Genomic DNA, 27648 nt, shown 5'->3' on the forward strand with positions numbered 1-27648 from the left:
TTGGTCCCAAGCACAATTTAGTTTAGTTTGTTATATAGCCCTGTGACACCAAACCAGAAAAACAGAATTGTTTTTCAAAGTAGGTCAGTTAGAATAATGGAAATATTAAAAGATCAGCAAGGTGCATGTCGCATAACTCCAGATTAAGTAAAATATAGAAGAAAAAAAGAAAATGTCTCAATGTTTTCAATGAAAAATTTTACTTTTGTATCACCAAGGGTGTTCTAAACCTACTGGTTAGAAACAACCCTACCAGATTTAGTAGGGAGCCCACAGTTTCCTGAATCACAGTGTTTTACAGCAGAATCCTAAAAGTGAGTGGGTGAAAATGTTGAACACCTTAATGCAGTTTGCAATAATTAGGGCCTTGCTCAGTACCTCATTAACAATGTACTGGATTGTCTAGACACTTTGCAGAATGAGGGCAAGGGAAAGTATGATTCTGCCAGTGTTAAAGAAAACTGCCAACCTTTTATTTAAGAACATCCAATTACTCTGTACATTGCAGCACACAACATTTAGGAAAGGACACACTTTTGAATAGAGGAGGTCTTTCTTTGACAAAGCTGTGTTAGAAGCAGTGTTAACAGTGACACAGGACTGCATGAATAACCTGAAGGCATATTTGAGCCCCAGTCTGATGCTAAAGACACCTGTCTCACCCTACTCTTGTTTTCTCCTCTGGTGTCAATGCCCCCTATGGTGGGCACACACACAGAGCAGGAAAGGTGAATGTGTGTTTTTCCACCTTTGCAGAGAGAGTAAGTTTATAAAAGGACATATCATATGTTTCCAGTTATTACAGTATTAATACATAAAAATAAGTAAGAAATATTTATCATCGCAAGGCTTTCTTGCCTGTAAACTGTATTTATATGTACCCTCTCCAAACAGACCCGGTGAAGCTTTTTTTGAAGTGTTTCTGTAGATGCCAAGAGCTGAGGACATCAGAGAGCAGCCTTGCCAGAAAGTGTTTATGTGCTGACAAAGCTGTCAAACACTGTGGACAGATGTTCAGTAATTACTCTCTGACTCCTCTATGCAAGCCTACATGCACAGCATACATATTCACTCCATGCTACAGATAAGACTGCTCCTCCTCAGCCTAGAGTTGTGTCTGGACCAGGCTATATAATTATACACTAAACACTTCCACAGATAAGTATCTTGATAATTTTTTCCTGTATCCCATTTTTAAGACACTGAGATCTCAAAGCATAACATGGATCTTACTTCTTTTTCTTGCAGTAGCTGCTCCTGGAAAAGCTTCCAGTGTCTCTGGCGGTGATTCTCCCATTTCTCCAGCTGAGGGACCAAATTCTCCTGCCATTCCTCCTTCAGAAGCTCACATTCTTTTACAGAGAGGCTGGTCACCGCAGGAAGGGTCTGAAGAAATAGCTCTGTCACCAACTCTGTTAAAGCATGGGAAGCCTTAGAGTACAGCTCCTAAGAGAGGCACAGAGAGGACAGAGAGAAACAGGTGACAAAGTGAACCCTCAGCCCTTTGGAGCTGTTCCCCTGCATGTTCCACAATTGATGCCAGTGAGGGAACCATGTGAATACACTGGGCTGGTGTCCAAATCCTAGAGCTAAAATCCAATGCCCCTAAGGCTTGAGTGAAAAGGACCAGATTTTGTAAAAGGAACAACAAAATGTTTTGGTTCAAGCTACACAAGGCATTTAAAATGCAACAGTGGCAAGAGCACATGAGTCCCTGTGCCCTAAGTGTTGCTCACATATGACTGCAGTAGAAAAGAATATCTTGTTTTACTATGGAGATGTGTTATAAAAACACCTATTTTGAAAGTGGCTGTGGAAACAATCTGGTGTAGCACAACACCTTGTAGGCACATTTTCTCAGGTGCCGATATGAAATGAATGAAGAAAGAGGGAAGAGTTAAAAAGGATGGTATGGATTTAGCTAGACAAAAGTGACATTAGCCATGTCAGTAGTTGGTACTTCAATGTATGACACTCTTTAATGCTTGAAGAACAGAATTAGTCAAATTCATCCTGATGCAGAATAGTTTCAAGCCTAGGAAAACAAACATCTTCTGGTGGTTTTAATGAAACCAGTCCCATATGAATAGTTTTAAGTTGCTGAGACTGTTTCACTCACAAGAAGTGTTGGGGTGATTTAGTCAGATGGCATCCAAGCTAAAAACTCAGCTCTAGTTTCACTGTTAAATGCACAGTGGTGACAGGAGCTGTGCTGGCAAACTACACGCCATTTGAGATCATTTCTGGGCAGGAGTGGGGACAGGTAGCTTTCCCAGCTGAAAAGGGAACAAAACCACACTGGAAAGTCACACAGGCACTGCAGTATTCCCACAGGATGATGAGCTATTTCTATTTTATCTATATATGATGAGCAGTATTCCTGATCCTACCAGTCCAAGAAGCCTTACTGCCTAGCTGGGCTTGCTTTCATTGCAAACCAGTGTTAACCCTCTTGGAAACACAGATCTTTCTTTATTTTCTTTAAAATACTGATCATGTTTCTAAAACTCTCTGAAGGCTTCCTATTAAAAGAACAAGTCAGGTCTTCTAGATGCTGCCTTCTTTTAAATACAGGTTGAATTACAGTTTCTTAGATGATCAAAATATAGAACCTCTCAACAGAAACACAGAGATATTTACCTAGATGTGAAATATGCTTGTCTGCAGCTCACAGACAACAGAAGTTCTAGTGGAATTTTTTTTGGGGGAGGGCATATACTGCTATAATGTACTACTGTGTAAGAGCCCATTCCAACTGCTAGATATTGAATTATAAAATACAAAATACTAAAAAATAATAATAAAAAAAGTGCAAGGACAAGAACTCAAGAAATAAAGACCAGAACTTAGGTTGAATATGAAATATAGTTCTGTGCCCCCATAATGATACATTTGGGGTTTATGTAATGTTTTCACAGCACCTTTATCTGTTCCATGTTTAGCTTTGTAAATATCCTTTGAACTGATTGATTTCTGAAAAATATTTTAATATTTCTAATTTATTGTAAAATAAACAAGCTGTGCACTGAGTACTAAATTATTATTTTCCTCCTATGATCCCTCTAGGATGCTAATCACCATATTAATTAGCTGTTTCACAAACAATAAATAGCTTAACAGCTCCCAGCAGTAACCTCTTCTTATGGATAAAAATGAGGCACAACACTAAAAAACATGCTCACTACACCTTTGAAATGAGCTGTCTCAGCTCTTTCCACTCTCTTACCTGTTTACAGAAGGAAGGATTTTTCAGAATCCAGCTCCCACTGGCTTTCTTTAATCTCAAAGTATTCTAAATTCTTGCAAATTGGACTACAGCTTTTTGGAAATTATTGATGGATGTAAGTATGAGAACTACTAGTCAAAGACCCAACATAATATGTAACTTCTGATAATACTTTTCCCATTTCTAGTGATTGCTCACAATCTAGACATGACCACATCATTAGGGGAGCATTTGCTACACAGGTGTATCCTGTGCTGAAGGATTATTGCCCCTACTCCTTAACTATTATATTACAAGTTCCTATTACAACAAGAGGCATGATTTATACCATCTTAATAATCTGTGAAGTTGTAGGCCTGGCTTAATTTGCCAAAAGCAGTGCCAAATGATTTACTTGAATTCTCTCTTCTGCTGTTAATTTAAAATCCAAGACCCAAAGTTCTCAGGTTTAACATAAACTCAAAGATACTGCACTTCTAATCTAAATATCCCATACAACATTTAAAGAATAATGGCTCTATCTTTGTAATCTCTCCTCTGAGCTTTACCAGCCTTTCAGGACATATTAATTCTCCTGCCTTTACTGGGTGTTCAGTGATATAAGAATTTCTATTTGGTCTGAAACAGTTCAGAAGGAGTCTAGAGGAGTCTGTGGCATTTCTACTGTAGTAGATCAAAAGATCTCAGGCAGGGTGTTAAGGAATTCTATTCTCAAACAATGGCAGCTAAATCCCTTTTAAACCTATTTTGCTGAGGAACTGATAGCGTTTCCCTGGCACGCTCACAGCTCTGTGTTATTATTTGCTATGAAATATTTTGCACAGAACAAAAATATGGTATTTTGTTCCTTGTTGTCGATGACATTTTGTTCTGCCTGTACCCCTCGCACCTTCAAATTATACTGTAGGCTCACCTTTGGCACTACCACAGTGGGGACAGGGACTGAAGAAAAATGTGGTTAGGTCATGTTCCAACAGAATTACTTATCTATATCACCTTATTAATGTGACAAGCACATGGACATCAGAGCCCAGGCAGCCCTTGCATGCCAGACCTAAGAGGACAGCATGCTGCACCCAGAGGCCACACCACAGGGACAACACAGTGGCCATGCTGTTTAATGCAGCCCTTAAAAAATGTGGCAAAATGGCCTTTAAAAAGTTGGGAGGGGAAATACTAAGTCTACATTTAGGAAAGATTGCAAATGTGATTGAATTCTACCCAGCGACTCAAGCTAACAAAATAGTTCAAAACTGTTTGTACTCTAAGGAATGTACTTGATTTCAAACTGCAATAAAGTCTGTCTGTGAGCAGGGATGGCACACTATGTATTGCAAAAGTTATTTTCCACAGGAAAGAAAAGGAAAATCAGTACTTCTTCCAGGATCTTATTTTGGACTAGAGCCTCTACAAATATTTTTACAAGCTTCCTGATATGCCATCTCTTGTTTTTAGAGTTTTGACTTGGTGAAATTTATTCAAATTGATTCTATTAATAGAATAGCTGATTGCAGTATTGAATGAACCTGTTTGTAGTACCTGGCAGTCAATCTCAAAGCTTTTCAAAAAATCCCCAGAGAAATCCATCAAGCATAAAGAAATACCATGGGGTACACATGGAAATAAAATGGGCTTAGATTAGAATGCTGAGTGCATCTGTATTTTAAATAAGGCATTGAATATATAATTTTTTCAAAAACCAGGGGAAATAAATAGCTTATCAGATTTCACTCAAAGAACAATATTAATTCTCCCCCTTAAACCTAAAAGATTAAAAGGTTCCTACATATAAATGAGTAAATAGTGAAATTGTGAAGCAGGAAAATGTATTTAGAAAGGTTGGTTGTACTTTCTTTTACATGCCAGCCACTGAAAAGTATATATTATCTCAAAGAGGCAACTGCACAACTACTTGTTAACTTGTGATAGAACATTTTATTGAAGGAATCAAGTATCTGGTCAAAGCTGTGGACCACTGCTGCATGTGCCCCCAGAAGCTCAGGGGCTAGGACACTTGGTTAAGAGGTAAAAGATTCATCTCCCAAACCATATTGTGTCTTACAAAGGACAGAGATTTGTTACTCGGATCATACATCCCATAAATACATCAAAAATTCTGGGACACTGGACACACACACCACTGGCCACTAGAAGATACTTCACATCACTCAGCAGATACTGAGATTCAGTACAGTCTCAGAAGACACACCACTCAAAACAGGGAAAAGCTGATGCATGTACTTCTCTCTTCCTTGTGAAGAATTCTGGAAAGTCAATTGGACAATGAAAACTCTACCTGCTTTTAAGCATCCTAACATCAAAAAAGCACAGTGACATTGAAGTCATCCTTTGCACAAGTTAATAAAAAAGATCCACTGCTTGATTTCCACACATTTAAAATGGAGGTCAATTGAAATTTCAGTCTTGCCCCCTCACTGGTCTTTGATTTATTCAGGAGGCAGTTTCAATCTTCTCTTTTGGTACTCCTTTTTTAGAAATATGCCTTTGTGGATGAGGTTATGTCCCTCACGAGATCTATTAGCCAATTGTGAACCTGTATAGTGGTAAAATCCATTTTCTTATGCAGTAAGGCAAGAGGAAGACTTCAGAATGAAGGCTACCCCATCAGACATCTTGTATCAGCTTTGACTGAAGCAACCAAAACAAAACTAATAGTGCTCAAATCCAGAATTAGAATGGGCTCCCATGGTATGAGCTCACAGATTTAATCTATCAGATGATGCTGTATTTTTGGGGTAAGTTACAGGGCAAAAATTTCAAAAGTGAGTTTTGGAGGTGGAGGTCTCTTGATAGGGATTTCCACCTGAGACAAACTGATTCCTTCTAAAAAGATGCCAGCTCTTGGTACCCAAAAATGCAGTCCAGCATCCCCAACCATATCTCATATTAACAAAATTACATAAGGAAAGTAATGGAAGAGTAAGTCTCTGAGAATCTCCTCTTTTTATCTTGTCAAAAATATTTTTTCTCCCTTTTATTAACAACAGACAAAATCAAACCCTTTTCCTCAAACTCACATTTATGTCTACTCATTCAAAAAATATCTACTGCCTTGCTCATTGATAACACTCATGACTCAACAGCTTTTAGTCTAAATTTTTGTGCATTTTATTCCCAAGCCAAATTAAATAACATCATTCTGGTGAATGGCTATCAGCAAAGGGGAATTATAAATGACAATAAATAGTGCTTTTATGGTTTTGAAATTAAGGCAGAAGAAAAAGACCTATCTTACCATGTACTATGTAATGGTTAATTACCAGTACATTACTAGCTGTAAATTGATTTCCTTTGTGCAATCTGCATGTCTATTTTCTTAATAGTAGTGTTATCCTCCAACCTCTTCACTTCTCTTTTCCCTACTGAAATACACAGGTCGTTCACACAAAAACAACAACAACAACCAAAAGAAAAAAGAGGGAAAATATTAAATGTTGGTGATTATCTGATATGTTAAACTTGAGACTGGATTGACATAGGGGGCAGGGAGTGGGGTGGGTGGTGTGTTATTGCTAACATGTAATGGAAAATTATGGTTAAAACAGCACAAAATCTCTTGTATACAGGATAACTGTGCAGATCCTGTTCACGAAAATATTAAGCTGATCCATTCAATTATCTTTGCACAATTTTTCCTTCAGTTATGATATACTGTGATAATCAAAATCATTTACCCTCATTCTTCAACACACATTTCAAAAACTAGTTATGGAACCTGTGTCTCGACACTGACTATTCACCTACAGCACACTCTTTTAATCCACTAGTGTGGCTGAAAAGTCCTACACTATCCTCCAAATGTAACTCATTCATTCACTCAGGCATCAACAGATTCCATTGACCTTGGTTAAATCATTTTAATTGATTTATTCATGCGTACACAAAACAAACCTACTCAATTATTCTATGCAAACACACTCAGCTTCCAGATCATTGAATTTTTACATATTTATTCACCAATTTGGATAATTCTTCCATGTACTGTAGCACACAGACTTCCCTAGTGCTAGGGGGTTATATAAATCTATCTTGATCTGTTTAAAGGGCGAAAAATGAAAAAATGGAAAAGACATAGAAATTTGATAAGGGCTTAGAAGAGCACTGTGAGAACAAGCTAAGGATCTTCCACAAGGGAGTGGCACTTAGAGGTTAGTAACAACTTTTCTTCTGTCCTGAGAGTACTCACTGGCTCCCCAGCCACATGGTGACCTCTTTCTTATATTTTAACATCACCTTTTTCATTGAGATCATGTTTCAGCTTCTCCATTTGCAAGGCAAATGACTGTCAGTTAAGCTTCAGTGAGCGCAGATCCAGTGGAAAGGCAACATCAGGCTTTGCAGTGTTTACACAAATGCCCAGACTAGCTGGTTCTACACAGGACTATGGGGCAAACCCAGTGGGGACATAGCTGTGTAGCACAGAGCTGACTGCTGCCATGTGAGGCTGGCTGGTACCCAAGCAATGAGAATTAGTTAATGCCTACTTATTCAACTCTACTTGAGCTGCAGCCACACAACTGCACTGGGGAGGATCCCAAATCCCTGTCATCTTCCCATCGCTGCCTTGCCTCTCCCAACAGCAGCAGCAGCTTCTTCCTATAACAAACCTGGAGCAAATAAGTGAAGAGGCAAAGTTCTGCTGCCCAGGGAAAGACTTGTGCTTGTGCATGCTGCACTTCCTAAAACAGCAAGCCCACTTTTGCTTTTATGCCCCTGGTTATGGAAAACATGCAACCACTGCAATGCCCTCAGCTGCAGAAGTCAGCACAGCCCCATTTAACTTCAGTGGGGCTGTGCCCATTTGTATTATCTCTTCTTCCTAGCTTATTAGGTATATTCAAAAGCAGCCTCCTCTCTTAAAACAGTTCATAGGATCTGTATTTGGGGTTAAGGGGAGAAAGTGTAGTTGCTCATTATATGAAATATCACAGTAAAAATGTTTTATTGCAGAAAAAAGAAAGTGGAATAAAGATTTGTGGATGCTCATTTAACAGATGCCAGTTGGATCACAGTATCTGCAGTTTTTAATGTCTGGCAGTGTTTGGGTCCAGTCATAGGAGAGCAGCTGCAATATGGAATATAATGGCCTAGAGCTCAGTGAACTGGCAGAGTTCAAGTTTGTGCAGCTCTCCTGGCAACCTGGCAATTCTAGAAAAACTTATTTTATCCAAACCTATTTTCTTTAGTGGGAAAGAAAACTTAGCTTATTACTGAAAGAAATAAGATTTTCAGTCCTGTCTTAGTGTAACTAAAGTAGAGTACAAAATAAAGGAAAGCAATATAATTTCACAAATGGGGAGGAACTCTGTAAGATAAAACAAAAAAAAGTTGTTTAGTCTACAGACTTCACATGAATTGAGGAAGGGGATGGAGAAGTTAGTAACTATGGATCATGAACTGAGTACAGTAATATCAGCAAACGTTGATTTTTCTTATATTACACAGCTTTGTGCATTTATCTCCTCTGATTCACTGGCTTTATTTTTTTATCAAATGAATTTGAAAAAGTGCATGTGGACTACTGCTAACTGAGATTGTATGGTTATATTAGCTGTATGTGATAGGGACCACAAGTTTCCAGAATATCCCTATCTGGTCATAATTAATCATGACAAGGATCCTGTTGAGCTGAAAGTGATTAGTTCCAGCCTAATTAAGGGTCACTACTGACCATGGTTTTGAGCTTCACCAGACAGGTCATATTATCATATTTATTCTGCATAGACAGAAAATAATTAAAGATGATGCAAAAGCATGAAGCACCTAGAATTTTCCAAATCAGTAAGAAAAAGAAGCATAAAAATATTACTTACACCAAAGATCCGAACCTATTTCAGGGAACTAACTAGAATTAAAAAAAAATTTCTGTGAGAAATGAATGAAAAGATTGTGTTTGGAGATGTAGTGAAGTTCACTTAGAACAGTATCATCCAGCAACAGTGCAAAAGAGATAATTATGCCACATAAATGAAATCTCCCTCCCGTAGTAATGACATTGTATGCTCTCAACACTACTGCAGCCTTGTCAGCAACCTGGGCAGCATGTTTTGGCAGACCATGCAGGCATTTTCTGACTAATAAGAAGTTAGGAAACAGTGTTTTGGGAAGATAATGGAAAAGGTAAGCTAATATAGAAGACTGTCCTGACTCCATCTTCTGCTTTGTCAGCCTAGCCTTCTGGAGCTGTAATTCCTGGAGGTGATCCTTCCTGCAATTCCCCAATCTTACCCCAAGACCTTTAGTGGGGTTAGGTAATCTTCAAAATTAATTTAGCAAATGACACTTATCATTAGAAGTGGCACCTTGTAGAGATTAGCAACAGCCTCTGTGCTCTCACAGTCATCCTCCTCCTCCAGATCCCACAGTGCTTGCCTGTGTTTCTCCAGCAGCCCATGGTAAGCCTAAAAAGAAACACAGTAGGTGTATTTAAATAGCTGAAAAGATCTTAATAATTTCCTTGTGATTCTTCCCTTTTCCTCCTTGATGTTCTTCCCACGTATCACTACAACAGTAATTGTTTACCTGGAACCACAACTCAGAGGGAAATGGAACTTGCCTTACCACCTTAATTTGAGCTTTTCCAGTCTTGAGTATAAAATTTCTTAGCCTCAGCAATATGGGGCTAAATAGTATGTAAATACTACTACAAAACATGTGAAATGATCTGACTTGAAACCTGCTTTCCAGTGTATGAATATCACTACATCATAGCCATTACTACAAGGTGCAGAACAGCCATCTGACATCATCCTGAGACACCTGAGTGGTAGCTGTATCACACTGTACAGGGATTTTGCACTGGGGTTGGTCACCATGTCCCATGGTGGTTCCTAAAAGGCTGATCTATGATTTGGCCCTGACTTAGTCCTTGGTCACAGTTTTAAGAGAGAAGCAATTTTTTTCTTCATGTAAGGACAGTGACCATGTTGGCAGGCTCATGAAAAATTATATTTCACAGACAAAGACTGCCTCAATCTATAGACTAATGAGTAGCATTATACATAAATATTCCATATTTTGATTTAATCTGCCAAGTGCTCCCTATAACTCCCATGGTAAATATGTCTTTTTTCATTAAGTATGTCAATAGAGCTCTTCTAAAGAGGACCAAAGCGCCCATAAATGCTTCAGCATTCTTGTAGAGATAGACTTGAAAGTTCACCCATTTCATGGAGTCACACTTTATGAAAGAAGTTGACAAATTAACTGCTATAACTTGTATTTCCATCATGGGTAGGCAGAGCCATTACTGATTACTGTAACTGACACTTCATGGTTTGTGTTCTTCATTGATCATTCCTGTATTCTCTGCAGTAAAGGACAAAATTAAACTCCTTTTCCAACAGAAACATAGATGAAGGAGAAAGAATGATAGAGGAACTCTAACCTTTACTATATATCTCATTCTGTCATAAAAAAATCAGATTTGCAGCAACTCAATTGTTACCACCCTACTTGTGTTCAGAGCAATCTGATGTGAATGAAGCTTATTGCAAAATCCACCATCATAATCGGCAACCACTTAAAATTCAGCAGAAAGGTCAGTTAGTGGCAAGGCTGCTACCATGGTGGTGTGAGCCCTTGATGAGGTGAAGGGGGAGAGGAAAGAAGTGTTTTTGATGGGTACAGCTCTGGGCTCATGGTGAGGCTTTGCAACCAATTCCTTCACTGTTGGGATGGCTGTGAAATTATGAAACAAACTTAAAATAGCTCCTCAGAGCCAAGTGGATTGTTCTAACAAAATAATTACTGGACTATTTAAGTTATTTTTAACTATTTAAGTCAAATCATGGGAGCTGCAGGTACAAATTTTTCCTTTTCTTTGAAGAGTTTCTGCACTTAAGACCCCATCTGTTCTGGGACAAAAGACTCTCCCACTGTGTAGCAGAAAGAATTACATTTCTGACTTTCTTAATTTGTACATAGGCATTTCATAATCCTAAAACTCAGCTGTGTTCTGTCCTGGAGCATGAAGTGCAAGCTGCCCCTCCCTGCTCAGCCTATCAGAAAGCTGTTGAGCATGCTTAGTTAAACTCTAGACTAATGATCTGCCCATCAGGTGTACAGAACAGAGCATCTCTTGCAGAAAGCTGTGTGGCTCTACCTTTGTAGGGAAGAGGTCTTACAGCAAAATTTTTAAGCTTTGTTCAATGAATCTTGGATGTGTGCAAGAGTGTCCAATGATGTCTAAAAGGAAAATACATTCACAAGTGCACACTGGCTACAAAAATGTGTGACAGAATTATTTGTCTCAAGTTTGGTTTTATGAAAAGCCAAAGGTGTAAAAAGTGCTCTACTCGTTTTGGAGTCAGGTGGTGCCAGGCAGGAGTGCATACAGAAATAGTAACTGCTTTATCCAAGTCATACAATATAATTAAAGAATATGGCCCCATGGTGCAAAATTGCAATGTTAAGACCAATAAATTCTGATAGATTGCTGCAGTTGGAATCTGGGTCTTCTCATACAATAATTTTATCTAAGTTATTAGATTTCATCAAAAGTTTAATGCTGCTGGATGTAACCACTTTCACCTTAAATTATTTATTTTCATGAAAATTGAGTATTGATTTTTTTTTTAATTCTTAATAACCTGGGTTTGCAATTCTCAGCAGTTACTCGAATTCTGCAGCTCTCAGCATTTACAGCTAAGAACTCTGATTTTGTATATTCATTTGGAACAATAGCAACAAATCCCTATAGAAAATATGAGCACGAAAACATTACACTGGCCATTGTATACCATATTAAATTATCAACTGCAAACCTTCTCTAAGGCATCCTGCCAGAGATCATAATTAGTTTTTCCGCTACTTCCCTGAAATTTGGTAAATCTTTTGAGCCTCAGTAACCTCACTCATAGAAAAGCAATTAGATCAGTGCAGACTGTTTTCTTCTGTAATACAGGCTAGGTACTTTCCTCCAGGTATTTCCTATCTTGAAGCAAACACACAGTAGAGCAAAGCAAAACATGTTTTCCAGGAAACATATAATTTTGCATTAACCCCATTGGCATTCTCTTCCAAAGCAACACCACCAACACTGCAGGAACAGCCATGGCAACAGGGGCTCGGACCCTGTTCACCTATGCTGCCACACAGAATTCTCACAAGGACACAAAATTCCCAATTTTACAGAACTGGGAGAAATCTGCAATACATTTGGCTTTAAAAACTAATAGAACAGGGAAAATAAGCTTTTAATTGTTCACCTTGAGAAAATGATGAACATCTTCAGTAAGAAAAGTTTTGCTAAGGAGACTCCTTTGTTCAGCTTCCTGTCTGCGTTTGAACTCTTCCTTCTTCTTGGCACGGCACTCCAGGCGTTTCCAGATCAGCTCTTTACTTTGCTGCATGCACTCTGGAACATCAACCACAAACAATTAGGCACCACAACTCCACAGGGAGAAAGCAGCATCTGCTGCTGTCACACAACATAAGCTCGTGGAGATCTGTTAGTGAGTGAAATAGGCAAGTAATCACCATGCAAGATTTGAAATTTGCTTCTTACCTCCATAGCCTTTTTAGAGTGAACTTCTAAATTGTTACATGGCACTTAAATCTATCAAGTTTTTGGACTGCTACCATCCTGCACCCTCCCTTTCACTGGTGCTGCTGTTTATGCAAAGGCAGTGTGTTAGTCCAAGAAACAGATTGCCTCATGCAGCACCCCAAACCTCCCCCTCCTGCTTCAGGAAGGTCAGTAAGTGTCTCATGACGTAATTGAAGATATGCAAATGCTGCTGCAAGGACAGGGGCAGTAACATATGGTGGGGAGAAAAGGTCTAAAGCAGTGCTAGTTCAGATTAGTTTGAACTGGCATGCAGCCCATAAACACCAGACTTCTAAAGTGACTCATCCAAGAACCTGCAGTAAAAGTTGTCAAGGTTCCTCCAATTTTGTGCTACTAATGGGACCTATTTGGGACCAAATTCCTCCCCACTTCATTCCCCCTGTAGCTCCAAGTGATACATATATTAACAAGGCTATTTGCATCCTGGGTTGCTGAGTGCCATCACTGCTTTAAATGTTCTGCCACTTCATGTCTCATTGCCCGTCCACCTAAGAAAAATTTTACTAATTTCCCTCAGTTACGCTGCCCCAGAGCAGTACTTCACTCCTGACACAAGCAGCTAAAGGGGGATGCAAATGAACCTGTTACCTGTGGCTGCTGTGCTGCCACTACACCAAGCTGCTTTAACTACAAGAAATTATTTTGTAGAGAAACAAAAGGAGCACAGTACTGCAGCACCAGGAATGTTATTTATTCTCCATGCTAATTTATTGTGTTTATCCACAGGCTGATGATGCACTGACAGAACACTTGAAGGTGCACCAAAAGCCTGTAATGAAAATATCACTTAAATAAATGTAGCAGTGTTTTAAACACTATTGATTCTTTAATACTTCCTTATTTTGTACCCTAGGAGCACAGTCTTGCTGGCTTTGTACTCTGTGAATTATAGGTACAGTTTAAATTTTGTATTTAGAAGCTCATAAGAAAGGTCAACATAAGGCTCTATTGGAATAAATGCTGCACTCCAGATAATTTTTTTAAAGCACATTTCATTTCTATCTAAAACCAGAAGGTTGATAATGTTCTTCTGCACAGGCCATACCAGCTGTAATATGTAGCTATATATAACTATAAAAACCTACTTTGCATAAAATAAAGACCTTGACAGAGGTATTTTACTTAGGAAAAAGGGAAAATTGACAAAAAGAAGGAAAAAATCATCCAGAGACAACCATTTATGCTTAAAGAATGTTGGTGGCTGAACCTATGTGAAAACTATGAACTAGGCACAGACAGTTTTAGAAACAAATATCCAAGAAAGAAACTATATCACAATATGCATGTATTTGTGAATATCAGCAAACTGTTCACACAGCTAGATGCTCTGAAAGAGGATCAAGTCTGCAGCACTTTCTGTGATGAAATAATTGGCTCAGTAGATGACAGAAGAGTGGTAGATATTGGCTACCCTGACTTCAGGCAGGTTTTCAATGCAGTCTCCTGACAGATCCTCACAGAGAAGAGGATGGATGAGCAGGAAGATGGACTGAAAACTTGCTTAAAGTCCACCTGGAAGTCAGCACTCACAGGGCTCAATACTGAATGCAATTCTGCTCAGTAGGTTCATTAATAACCTGGATGATGGAGCAGAGTGCAAATTTAGCGAGTCTGCAGAGGTCACAAAAAATGGGAGGAGTGGCTGATACACCACACATGCTTGTACCTCCATCCACAGGGCACTTGTCAAGCTGGAGAAATGGGCTGATGCAAATCCCTGAAGTTTAACAATGGAAGGGCTGCACTTGGGGAGGAACAACCTCAGGCACAAGCACATGATGGAGACTGTCCAGATGGAAAGCAGCTTGGCAGGAAAGGACCTCGGGTTCTGGTGGACACCAGGTTGAACATAAACCAGCAGCTAAAGGGAGGGGATCCTTTCCCTCCATTCAGCTCTGGCTAGGCCACACTTGGAGTGCTTTGTCGAGTTCTGCGCTCCACAGCCAAGTACAAGGGAGACATGGAGATCCTGAAGAGAATTCAACAAAGGGCCACAAGGGTGAATGGACTGGAGCATGTTCCCTATGAGACAAAGCTCAGAGAGCTGGGGCTGCTCAGCCTGGAGAAGAGAAGGCTCAGGGGGGATCTCAGCGTATTAAGTACATAAACCTGAGTATAGAAACACCTGGAGAGAGGGTACAAAGAAGACAGAGCCATTCTTTTCTGTTGTGCCCAACAAAAGGACCAGAGACAGCTGCCAGAAACTGAAACTCAGGAGGTTCCTTTTACCATGAGGATGACTGAGCACTGGGACAGGTGGCCCAGGTGGAGTCTCCATTCTTGGAGAGAGAAACTGTCTGAACATGATCCTGGGCAACCAACAGCAGCTCAACCTGCTTAAGCAGACAGGGTGGACCATACAACCCCCAGAAGTTCTTTCAACCTTAACCATTTTGGGATTCTGTGAATTTATAACCGTGAGATAAGGCACAAATTATCACCACTGGGCCCAAAGTGAGTGAACAGCACTGCAGCAAGAATGTACTGCAACAAGACTGCATTCATTCTGACTATTCAGTTCACTGAACTCTAAACCTAATGCCATTTTGCTATGACAATTTTCTTCAAATGCGTTCAAAAATAGCAGAAATGGTTCTGGAAATTGTGTTGGTTTGCATTATTTTCCTTCTGACTAAATGTTTACCATTATTTGCTGTGAGTGCTGAAGGGAGGCACTGAGCCCTGAAACAGCACCTATCAGAGAAGATAGGGCTATATTTTTCAACACTGGGCGTTAGGTAACATACAAAATGACACGGGGAGAACCTTAAATCAGTGGGTCAGTCAGCTGAGACTTTAATATGACTGTATACTTTTCAGATAGGCAATATGAAGAGGTGTGAAAGGAAGAGGAAATACTTCATTTTGGAAGATTTTAGTCTGATAAGAAAAGAGAGATTTATAGGAAGATCTTAAGCTTTAACACTATCTTTTCAGAAAAGTGATAGCACAACTGCTTTGTATATAGCACAACTGCTTCTGGCTTTACATGCTACCAAGGAATCCTAAGACAGTGTCTTATGTCATCCAGTATGACCAGCAATGCCAAGTGAATAGTAAATGGAGAAATATCACAAATTAATGGAATTAGATTATGTGAACTATGGAGTAAGTACCTAGTAATACCTAGAACAAGACATAAAAGACCTGAAGTCAAAGTTCCCATTCCAAACATTCACCCTCCAGATAAAACTGATCCTGGTCAATTCATTAGTATCTTTTTAAAATAGAGAGGTATATACAGCTGAAGTTGCCCTTTTTTTTTACTCTTTAAAACATGAGAATTCACGTAAGTCAGGAGCTCCAGTCTAGGTACTCACCATTACTGTAATGTGCCAGCTGTTCCCAGAAGGCCTTGTGCAGGTCTGTTAGAAGCTCTTCTTTTTGTCGGACTGAAAGATTGTTCTTTACAGTTAAGTGGTCCAGAATGTTTGACACAGTATTTAATCTGCCCTTACACTCTTCTGGTATAGAGGACTTCAGTGAATCAATCATTTTCACCATAAGCTCCCAGCTGAATAACCTTTCCTGAATGTCCTAAACCAAACATAAATTCTTGTTTAGAAACCAAGATTGTATCTTTGGTTGTGCTTTCCTTTCATTGAACTATTGATTCCCAAACCACAAAGAAAACCACCGAGGCTTCTCAAAACCATGTGAATAACCATCTTCATGTACTTAAATACTTCTGAAAGTCTTGATCAGTGCAGGCTAGCAGTAGGTTTATTGCATGTGCAGTTGCAAGAGCTAATCTAAAATTATTGGTGCTTTTCATTATTTGCAGCTGTCAAGAAGACATTAAGTCTGGAAAAGATAATAACAGCTTTGCAGAAAAAAGTTAAATACTCAAGGAGGATAGATGGACAGAAGACAATATGGAAGTCCTGGACCTCTTTTCAAGATACTATATGGCACACCAGTAAAGGTTCTCATTTTGAAATGAGGACACATACCTGATTCAGATAATGCTGTGATTCCTTCAAATACACAGTCAGACAGAGTTCAATACATGTACTAAAAATTACTATAATTGCCTACTGCCCAGCAGCTTTCATTGCACTATTAAAGAAGTAGCCCATGATCACAGTAAGGAAAGATTTCCTGGGTGAAAGTGCAGCTGTTTTAAGCAATGCTGCAAGGTTAGAAAGAGTTTGACAATGCTGTACTAAGTTAACAGCTGGACTCAATCTCAGGGCTCTTTTCCAAACCAAATGATTCTATGATTCTCTGACTTGCTGTAATTAATAGAGATGTACCTACAATGACCTCTGCAATGAGATTTCAGCATCATCAGTAGTGACTTCAGGCAGGAATATCTCCTGTATCTGTATCCAGATCATCTTATCTGCAGTTTTCCCATCTGAGGAACTTACTGTGCAGCAGCCCAGTTTGGGTCATGTGTGACAACCAGCAAAGGCTTTGTCATACCTGGCCAGCTCAGTCTACTGAGCTGCTCCAATGCAAAACAAACAAACTAATAATTACTGCATCTGTTTATACACCAAATTACTAATAAATGCAGTGATTCCAATTGTGTTAATCTATAAATTACATACAACTCTTTCAGCACATCCTGTGCAATAAACAAGGAAGGATCTGTTAAGATTTAACACAACATAAAGCACAGTGCGGGTGCATTTATGAATGCAGTTTTCCCTCTTCAGACCATATTCCTAAGAGCTGATAAGAATTTTCAATTCAAACTGAAGTCACTGAACACACAGAATCACCCTCAAATTTAAATTAGGATTTGTCAGTCAAAGTGAAATACATATTTTTAAAGAAAATGAAATTTTGTAATGCCCACAGTAACAATTCTCCATCCATTGGATCTTATGCTCTCACTCCTGATTCACCATCTGCATTAATAATACTTTTTCCTTATGACTACCTAAATGGTATTCTGAGAGTTAGAACTCAAATACAGAGATGTCACCCTCCTATGAATCTTCCTAAAGTGCAATGGAAGTTGAGCTCTCAGCAATAAAGCTCAAAGAGACAACTGGATTAAGCAGTCTACATCACTTCTGAGGCAGGACTGACAGACTCTGCACTGACATAATTCTTTCTGCTCATATTGACTAAATCTGTTTCAACTTTTATTTCTTTTTTACTTTACCATCGCCTGCAAGTCTTGAGATTCACTTAACAAGCTTTCTACTGCAATCATCTTCTCAGTCAGATCCATCATTATCTTTGTGGCTTTGGCACTTGAGCATTTTGATTGGTCCAAAAAATCCTGCTGGGCTTTGTCAGTCTGCTTCCAGAAGGCTTCCATCTGTGGAATATGGATCAAAAAACAACCCATGTTCCCTCATTAATCATCTGGTATTTCATTCCAGAAAGAGGCATATATATGAGTCTACTGAAATACAAGTCACAGACAGCTCTCAGTATTAGTTATATTGAACAATTTGCAAAGATAAAGAGACTATTAGGTATTTTATATATATAAAAAATATACATAATATATTGGTGGTGGCACCTAACTGTTAGGTCAAACTTGACTATTTAAAATAACTGTAGTAATTCTTTTTAACTAGCTAAGAATTTGTTAATTCTCTACATATTGTATCTATAAGAGCCTATAATGTTCTTACTATTGACAGTAAAAACCTAGAAGATAAACTGCATCTCTTTTATTCTGGGTAGTTCATTTAGCTGTAGGAGCAGGTATTCTAGTCAAACAACATTTTTATAAAAAAAAGAAAAACTGAAAATTATTACTGTTTTACACCATCAAAGCCTTTCACAGCTAGATGCTACATAAGCACTTTGCTGGCTGGAATTAAATACTTTATGTCAGCACAGTGTATGTGCCAATTCTAATAGATTATTATATGGACAATCCCTAGTTTTAGATTCTGATTCAATAAACATGACTGTGGACACTGTCAATATTCTGTGCTCTGTGGGATTACTCGTACACATGAAGATAAAAAATGCATTCATCACCACGATTTCTATTAAGTACCCATGAATTTTGGGGGGAAAAAAGTGATTATGGCATCTGTGAGTATGGCAAAAATCCCTTTATATTCTCAGAGGAAGACTGGATTAGTTCAAGGTACTGAGCTATACAAATCTGCATAGAGGGAAATTATTTTCAGTACAACGAAAAGCATCTGCAGGCACAAGAGTGACAGAGCCACTGAAGGATGATCACTGCTGGTGAATAAATGCCTCATGTTCCTCAGCAAGGTTGCCAGCAATTATTTTTACATGACTAACTCTGGAAAACTCTAAACAATCATTTTTCCACTGAGCAAAGTTAAAGTACAAAAGAAAGTTGACACAGATGTTCCAATGTTACCAGGACTTCCTCTATAAAGTGAAGGGCTCAGGGTAAGCAGAGAAAATTCCCAGTGAAACACTTAAGGAGCAGACATTAAAAAATGTTAGCTCCTGTATGAAATGGGCACAAGGCTGAGGTGATGGGCTGTTTGGTCCAGGGCTAAAGTGCCACAGTCAATCAGCACAGGCAGCTCACAGAGCTGTCACTCTCTCATTTTCATCAGCAGTCAATTTGCTCAAACTTCAAAAACAGGAATGGGAAGAATATTACTCAGTTTACTGGAGAATAGGACATAGAATGTTCTTAACCTCCAGTTTTCTAGCCTGAATCTAGACTGACACAGTGAACCTATTTTAAAGAAAAAAAAATGCCTGCTATCAAATGGTATTTTCACATCAAAAAATGTAAATATATTCTCATGTGGAAAGCTGCTAAAGAAAAAGGCTTTGCTTTAGTAGATGCACAAAACATACTAAAACATTGCCCAGCAACTACAGTTTTAGTACTTCTTTCTGTTGGAAAAAAAATTGTAGGCTCTCATCACTCCCTTACTCAGTTACAGGGATTGACAAAAGCAAGGGGCGAGGATAACATTCCTAAAAGTCAGGCTATATATAGGCTTGAAATAAATCTTATCCTCAGACAAGCTCCAGACATTTCTCAGCTGATAAAACAGTAGTGTTTTACAAAAAGCATAAAAATGTTTTATTTATAAAAACACACTGACACCCAAAGGGAGGTGGAAATATTTTGCTGAGGCAAAGTAAAAATATTTTCAGGACACATGTAAAATACTAACTGGAGACTACTCAACAAAACCATTGCACTAAAGAACTCCCCACCAAAAGAATAACATTAAAATAAAATTTTAGAAAAAATTAGATAGTTACATTATCTATTACATGCTCGGAATATTCCCTTTCCCTCCTTTCCAGGTCTTCCAGAGTCTGGAACTCTGAGTTACGGGCTCCTGACATTTCAGTATTCTGGAGTCTAGAGTCAAGTTGTTTCTGTAATTCTTCAAAATCCTGGAGGAAAAAAAAATCAAGTGATTTCTTAAGCAGAAAAACAGACATAACTTCTAAATTTGGGAGTGAATCTGTATAGCAGTTCTGGCTCATGGCTAAGAAGCTGAACAGGAGTGTTCAGAAAGTTCTGTTCATGGTAATGCACACTCTGTAGCAAGCAAGGATATCTCCAGATATATGGCAGCTCTGAAATAAACTTAATACAAATACATACATTTCCACTAGGATGGAAGTACAGTCAAGATCATAATCCATCTCTGCTGAATTCATTAGTAAACACTGCTTCAAGAGCTTTTACACTAATAATCCCTACAATCTATCTACCAATATTTTTATTTTAATTCATGTGCCCCATCTTAAATGGCAGCTATGAGTGTACAGGCTGTGTTTAAAAGCTCAGGTAAGTATCCAGGTGATAATCAGATAGTGATTCCTGAAGAGTGCTGGATGAACACACATGGATGAACACACCTGTAATGCTCATAAGGGACAAATTATACATAATTACATGAGGATGCACATTTTTTCAGTCCTTTAGAAACCAGGGTGATTTGTTAAGAAAGCTGATGTTGCTGACTAGTCTGCTGCCATTGCCTAGTAAGCTGATAATGAAAAGAGTGACTCTTCCTTCACTGCAACGTGCCTTACATAGCAAGCACTGACTTCTAACACCATCCACTTTTGGCTATCAATGCATTAGCTTGATACCTTTATGCCTTAAATAAATGTAAGAAGAGTTTGACAAGCTTCACTAACAATTTCATCAAAATCCCATGAATTTTTATGATGCAGAATTAAAAGTGGAAAAGGCTGTCTGCAATAAAACTTGCAACATCTCTTTTACATGGTGGTCATAACCAGCCTTTTTCCTTGCATGATATCTCACCTCTAAGACTGTCAGGTTTACAAGATCTTCCTCTCCATCATATAGGACACAGAAAAACTATACTGGCCCTTAAACAACTGGACTTCTCTGGCAATTTATTGTATCTAATTATTTGGATTTAGTCCTTGTCTTGCAGCATCTTAGGAGCATGAGGACACTGATGCCATCAAACTTCACTGAGGATTAGGTTCTATCAGGAAACATGCCTATTCTAGATCAGCTCTGTTTATAATTTGAAATCATTACCAGAAGACCACCAGTAAAAGGATTTCGCACATCTAATCTCACTTTTCATCCAGTAAATACAATAAGCTTTAATACTAAACCTGAGGATTTAAGGCAGAAGAGTGCTTTAAGGCAAAATACCTTCTGATATAAATCATAGGGTACAACTACAGAAATTCTTATAGTAATTCACAGATTGTGAGACTGCACAACAACTAAAGCTCATGAGCTGATAGACAAATGCCCAGATGTGAAATTCCACCTACATGTAAGAAAAGCATAATTGCTGCTCTCAGTTCAAACATTCAAGACTTGGACTGGCAGGGCACTGGATAACCTTACCTAAGACAAAGCTTCCTACAGAAGACTGGGCCAATCTCAAGATATGCTTCTCAATCCAGATATTTCTGTGACTCTAAACTGGAAAGTAGAACCAATAGCTCTCCTATTTTCTATAGTTTTGTAAAGCTTTTTACTCCTTCTAATAACCTTGACAATAGTCCTGTGACTCTACCTGAAACATATTGACTGTCAATATATATCTTCCAGTTCAGAAGTGGCATACAGACTATGATGCAAGTACATGAAAGAAAAAAGGATGATGAGGAAAATAAGTATATTTTTCCCTGATGAAAGCCTTGAGCGTCATACTGCTACTTCATTTCCTGCTATTTTATTATCAGCAAGATACCTGGGACCAAACAAAGCCCCTGGTAATTAGAAATTATTAAATCTGAGTGAATAGGGTTCAAAATGTTCTGTTTAAATGGATTCAACTACAAAATAGTTTAGCAGATTACGTAGATCACTTCATACAGCAACAAGGAGGAAAAGCATACAAGCTAATGTAGAAAATCAACTAACAAGGGAGTTTCTTTGCATTTTCTTCAGAAATGGATTACAATGACATGGCTGTTCAAAAGGAGTAGGTGAAATGGCCTGCTGTAGTAATAAAATTAACTCTTATTTTGTATGGTCTTAAGTACTAACCAACAAAGCCACTTACATTTTCCTGATTTAAAAGGATCTTCTTCAACAAACCATCAGTAATCTTCTTTTTACGATGGAAGTCTGTGAGGTATATCTTGAAAATCTGAATAAACATCTGTTTAAAAGGAAGAAAACAACATCCAGGTTAAGTGTCTGTTCATCATTGTAAGGACATCTTTGTGATAACTTTTGCTGATTTAAATCAATCAGGGAGATTATAGCGAATCATAAGTGAAACAACAGATAAATTAACAGATTTATCATCAGCAATTCTCCAGTACTTCCACTGTGAAAAATTCTCTGGTTTTGGCTCCAGTGGGATACTGGAAGATGGTGTTACACATAATCTCATATATCCTTGTAACCAGACAGACACATTTTAAACTATCCTTGACTGGATAAAATGCAGATCACTTGAAAATACAATGCCCATTTTTCTAAAGTTTAATGAACCCCTAAACTGGAAGATATTAACTATTCAAAAGATACTAAAGACTCATTATTCTGACTTCAACTGTAGTCAGCCACATAATACATCAAACATTTTTATATATGATCCAAAAGAAACTATCTCAAGTTCTAGCTAGCTTCTCTTGCAAGAAAATAACTTATTTTCCATTTGTGTGCCTTTTTTTAAACTGTAATACTAGTGTCTTCAAAAAGACATTTTAGATTTTTTAACACTGGGAAAACTTTTGCTTAACCTTTTCCCCTCTTCCCTCAATTAGAGTTTCAGTGTAAGGTTAATTCACTTCATTAGTAACTGCTGCAGCATTTTGCAGTGTGGAAATCAAAATACATGAAATTTAACAGCCACCTGCCTGTTCATTATAATCTTGAAAACAAGATGATGCAGAACTTCCCTGTGTAAAACATATAAAAACATAAATGCATACATATTTACATATAGAAACAGTTATTGAAGCTCATGTCAGGTGGGAAATCTGTGAAATATAATTAGAGCCCAATAGAAGAGGAAAACATATGGCAGTCATGTTTTGGATCTCACTTGCAAATGTTTTGGACCAAGATATTATATACAGTAAAAAGAAAAAAGAGGGTTCGGGAGAAGACTGATAGAAAAAGATGTATTTCCTTAGACTTCATGTCAAGAAAAACTGAAATCAGAGAAAGCAGAGTGGGAAAGAAAGCAATTATTCTCAGACTGATTTATTTTTTTCCCTGTTTTAGCTTCTGACAAAAATATAAAGCTATTTACATATTCAGCTAAAGGTCTAAGTCCTTTGTGGGTATTTCTAGCAGGCCACAAAGTATGTTAAGTGCTCATTTTCTCTGTGTTTCTGTGATTACATCATTATGTTGCTACTTACCTTCCTTAGAAATTGATTATTAACTTTGATATCAAATTCAACCTTCTATAATCAAGCTAAATTTTCTTTTGGAATCTGATCACAAGTTCCCTTTCTCATCTAACGAGATACGGATAATCCATCAGATGAGAAACTGCTTCCCAGGGTTACTTTCCTGTTTCCTCCTTTGGGTTGTGTAGAAATTTCTTCAGAAAATCCCACCCTTTGAAATATTCTCAGTGGATTTATTAAATTCTAACAGAAACTACCAATTTTGTTTAAACAAAGCTCAAGAAAAGAGTGGGGGAAAACGTTATAGACTTTATGTCCAGATTTGTAGTTACCAGATTTGTAGCTAAACCTCAGTAGCAGTAATGGTGCTGATCATGGCTAGGCACCACAAACAATCATTACTGAATATCCCATAATATCCCAAAACCTTAATTGTATTTTATTTTTCTTTTCTTTTCCTTGTCAGTTTTGGATGCTGTGACTTGATGCAGGTAGTTACCTATGGTTTAAATGGTACCTTAATCCTACAATTATAAACATTCAGAACTACTGTACTTACCACAATGGTACTGATGGAGATGAACTGAATTTTCCATTTTATTCCAAAAGCTTTAAGTCTTTAGAGTCACAACACACAAACAAGCAAGTTTGTCCTTAAGACAAACTCACCTACTAAATAATTTATTACTTCTTCTTATGAGCCTCAAGTGCTGTATGTTAATCTCTGGAGTAATGTTTAAAACCAATTTTTTGTATTTGCTATATTGGTATTTCCCAGATCAGTATATTTCATCATATTTCATTTCCTTAGGAAGCTCATATATATGCAGAGTAGGAGGAAAAAAAAAGTCAATAACGTGGAAAAGCAACTCAGCTGCACATATCTCACCCAGCCAGCTGTTTATGTTATTTCCTAAACTAATATTCAACTAAGATGTTCAAAACAATGAGCTATAAATGAGATATCAGTACCTACCACATTTTTTTCTTTTCTGAGTTCACTATCAAGAAGCATGAGATCTTGTAAAGTAAGACTGCAAAGGCAGAGCTTAACATCGAAACTAAAACAAAGATTAAAAATGCATTTATAGCAATCTAAATGACAGTTACACAAAAAGACAACATAATATGTTTCATTTAACCACTAGATCCTCCTAAAAAACACTTCCCCAAAAGAGAAGTAAGGTTACTTTATTTCTACATTGCCTCCTTTTTAAGAAAATATTTCTGTATGTAAAAGTAAACAAACATAGAGCTTTCAATAAAGTTGGCGCTGCAGGTTCCTCTAGAAAAAGACAAGGTGAACACAGGCATGAGTGGATTCAACCAGGGAAAGCAGGGCTATAAATTGAAACAGCCATAGCAAGAGTGGATATTTTGTAAACATTCTTCATTGCTGGTATCTTTCCCAGTTCCTGGGACACAAACATGATTTTGTTACTCTTGCTAATGAGAGTGCAGACACATGTATTCATCTGGGAGTACCTTGCCCTGGTGCAGCTGAAAGGAAGTCAGAGCGGACAGTCCATTTCAATTAACTCTACCTGCTCATCAGCAGTGTCAGAGAGGAACTGTTCTCCCAGAGTAAGACATGAGTAGTTCCCATTAAAACAGAGAGAACAGAACACTGAGTGTTCTCAAGGCACCTGCAGTGTGAGATGTCATTGTACAGGGCAGAGAGCTCCATCCCCAGCACACGTGAACTGAGCATACGAGACATAACAAAGACATCTCCTTATCCTAACAGTGACACACCTTTTATGAGACAGCTTTTGGCCAGCTCTGATTCCCAAAATTTCACAAAGAACAGGATGACTTCCAACAACTTAATGTATTAATCTCCCAACAATTTTTTTAGGATTATAAGCAGATAATCCTGTCCTGATGTGGTGACTGTGTGCATTCATACCCAGCCTTTCACCTTTAGTGACTGTCCTAAAAACACAGGAATTGACCAAGCAAGGGCAGGTTTACTGCTTACCTCTCACATGTCAGCACTTCAGGGAAGCTGGCCACCTTTAGAAAGGCTCGGGCCTGAAACCTGTCATCACTTGTTGTGGAATGGATTGTTGTGGAGGAGCTGCAGTCCTCTTTGTCTCCCTGGCTCAGGGATCCCAGGCTGCCTGACATAGATGTTTCCACCACTTGATTAGGCAGAACTGCTTGTTTTGGATTCTCATGCAAAGATGGATTGGATGAGCCATCTGCCAGAGGCTACAAGTCAAAGGAAATTCACAAGGTCAATTAATGTAACACAATAAGGAAATAAACATCACATCAATTTTCAGTGTTTACTTTTAGGGGAAAAGTTAAACAGTATACACAGCAAAAGTGTTTCCATGTACATGAGAGGCTTTTGCATTGCCCAGGAAAGCATTCTTCTGTTGTAGTTAGCTGCTTGGTGCATGCTTTCTCTTTCAGATCCTTGTGGTGTTTTTCTTATGGCTCCTTACACAGTTCCAACTCCCATTAATGTTAAGGGGAAGACAAGCTCCCTTAAATACAGTGAAAATTGACTGGACCATGTAAAGATTGCAGGTTCCAGCAATGAAGGGTACCTGAAAGCAGCTGACACTTTACAGAATAAGCCCTGAGTCAATGGACTATAAAAAAAGGAAAGGTCCCTATTAAGCAGATTGGCAGTAAATTTTCTTCCATTACTTGACTCTGCAATTTACTCTGACACAGAATGATTGCCATTAATTTTTACAAGTAGAATCTACAACCTTACCCTAAATTTCTGGTTGATGGGATAGATCACTTTTGCCTTTAATGCAAATGCTGCAATGTTACTGTTCAGAGGAGACTCACCTTCCTGTATGGAAAAGAACAGAAAATCATTTGAGAACAGCAGCAGATCTGGCAATTATTCACTTTAGGTATTGTGTGCTCCTTTTTGTTACACAACTTAAATGCTCCTATTAATAACTGTTTATTGATTGTCCCTGCTTTGGTGCAAGAAGTCTTCTCATAAGGCTCATTCCAAGCAGGAAAACTTAAAAAGGGAACTCTTGTCATTATCACTGCTACAAAATATTTCTAATTCTCCAGGAGAAAATAGGCAGTATCTGGTATTTGCAAGGTATTTTCATTTAGTGTCTTGTCACCACCTCCACACCATTAGCAACAGCTAAAGATTTTACAAATGAGACTAATAATAAAAACTACTGAAGGATAATAAACTCCACAGATATCATCATGGCCATAAATTCTGTCTTTCAATTTAAATAAAGAAACAATAAATTAAACAAACACAGTAATTATTTTTTCCCAGGAAAAACTTCTATAATACAACCCTTACCCAAAATCTAGAGAAAATAACATTGTTTTTCCAAATAACTTTTAATAGATATTGAATTATTTTCACACAATTTTCTGTATCACAATCTGACTTTCTGCTACTGCCTTTTTCTATATGCTGGAACAATGGGATCATAATTTTTTTTGAGAGGTTAGGTATGGCATAATAAAAGTTTGGCCATAAATAGCAGATAAAGTGTGTAAATCCAAGCACTAGGACTTCCTATTTTATCTCCTTTGGTTTTGTCATATGAAAGACTGATTTGTCAAAACACAGGGTTTTTCATAAAGCTTTTTCTAGGAAATATCAAAGCACTAATAGAGTCTAAAAATGGAAATGGAAAGAGAAGAGCAAACTATGCAATTCACTGAACTTTTACCATTGCACTTTTTCATCTCCATTTATTTTCATTTTTTTGGGTTTACTGATAAAGTTTACTGATAAAGTTGCCCCTGGTGAGCAGTCCCAGCAGGGACAGGAGTGGATAGAGCTACTGCTCTGCAGTGACTGGAGGCAAAGCTGCAAAGCTGTATTGCAGAGTGCTAGAACTAACACATCCTGCTTCTCAGCAGGCATAAGTAACACACAATTATTATTAATACAGTAATTATGGTTTTATTGTAACGTGAAAAGTCTCAGAATGAAAATACCTGTTTTTCTGAAGTGCTCTAACCTAATTAAAAGCATTTTCCATTTATGCTTCTTCATAAAATGTCAATTTGATGCTAGTAACAGCAAAAGCCTCTGGAAATCAGAACAAATTAGTAGAAAAAAATACGTATA

General features: G+C 38.0%; 1 protein-coding gene across 1 annotated transcript in view; it reads right to left on the bottom strand.

Annotated features, from left to right (window-relative positions):
• The window catches only part of EVC (EvC ciliary complex subunit 1), a 49672-nt gene that overhangs the window by 17634 nt on the left and 4390 nt on the right, over nt 1–27648 (bottom strand). The window contains exons 3-12 of the mRNA XM_058024356.1: nt 26296–26379; nt 25546–25778; nt 24541–24625; nt 22259–22357; nt 20004–20141; nt 17938–18096; nt 16139–16355; nt 12457–12605; nt 9550–9648; nt 1234–1446 (exon numbers count right to left, since the gene is read on the bottom strand). Coding sequence (XP_057880339.1) covers nt 1234–1446; nt 9550–9648; nt 12457–12605; nt 16139–16355; nt 17938–18096; nt 20004–20141; nt 22259–22357; nt 24541–24625; nt 25546–25778; nt 26296–26379 — 1476 coding nt within the window. The remainder of the gene's footprint in view (nt 1–1233; nt 1447–9549; nt 9649–12456; nt 12606–16138; nt 16356–17937; nt 18097–20003; nt 20142–22258; nt 22358–24540; nt 24626–25545; nt 25779–26295; nt 26380–27648) is intronic.

The sequence above is a fragment of the Melospiza georgiana genome, chromosome 5 (assembly GCF_028018845.1).
Source record: "Melospiza georgiana isolate bMelGeo1 chromosome 5, bMelGeo1.pri, whole genome shotgun sequence".
In the NCBI taxonomy this organism is placed as follows: Eukaryota; Metazoa; Chordata; class Aves; order Passeriformes; family Passerellidae; genus Melospiza; species Melospiza georgiana.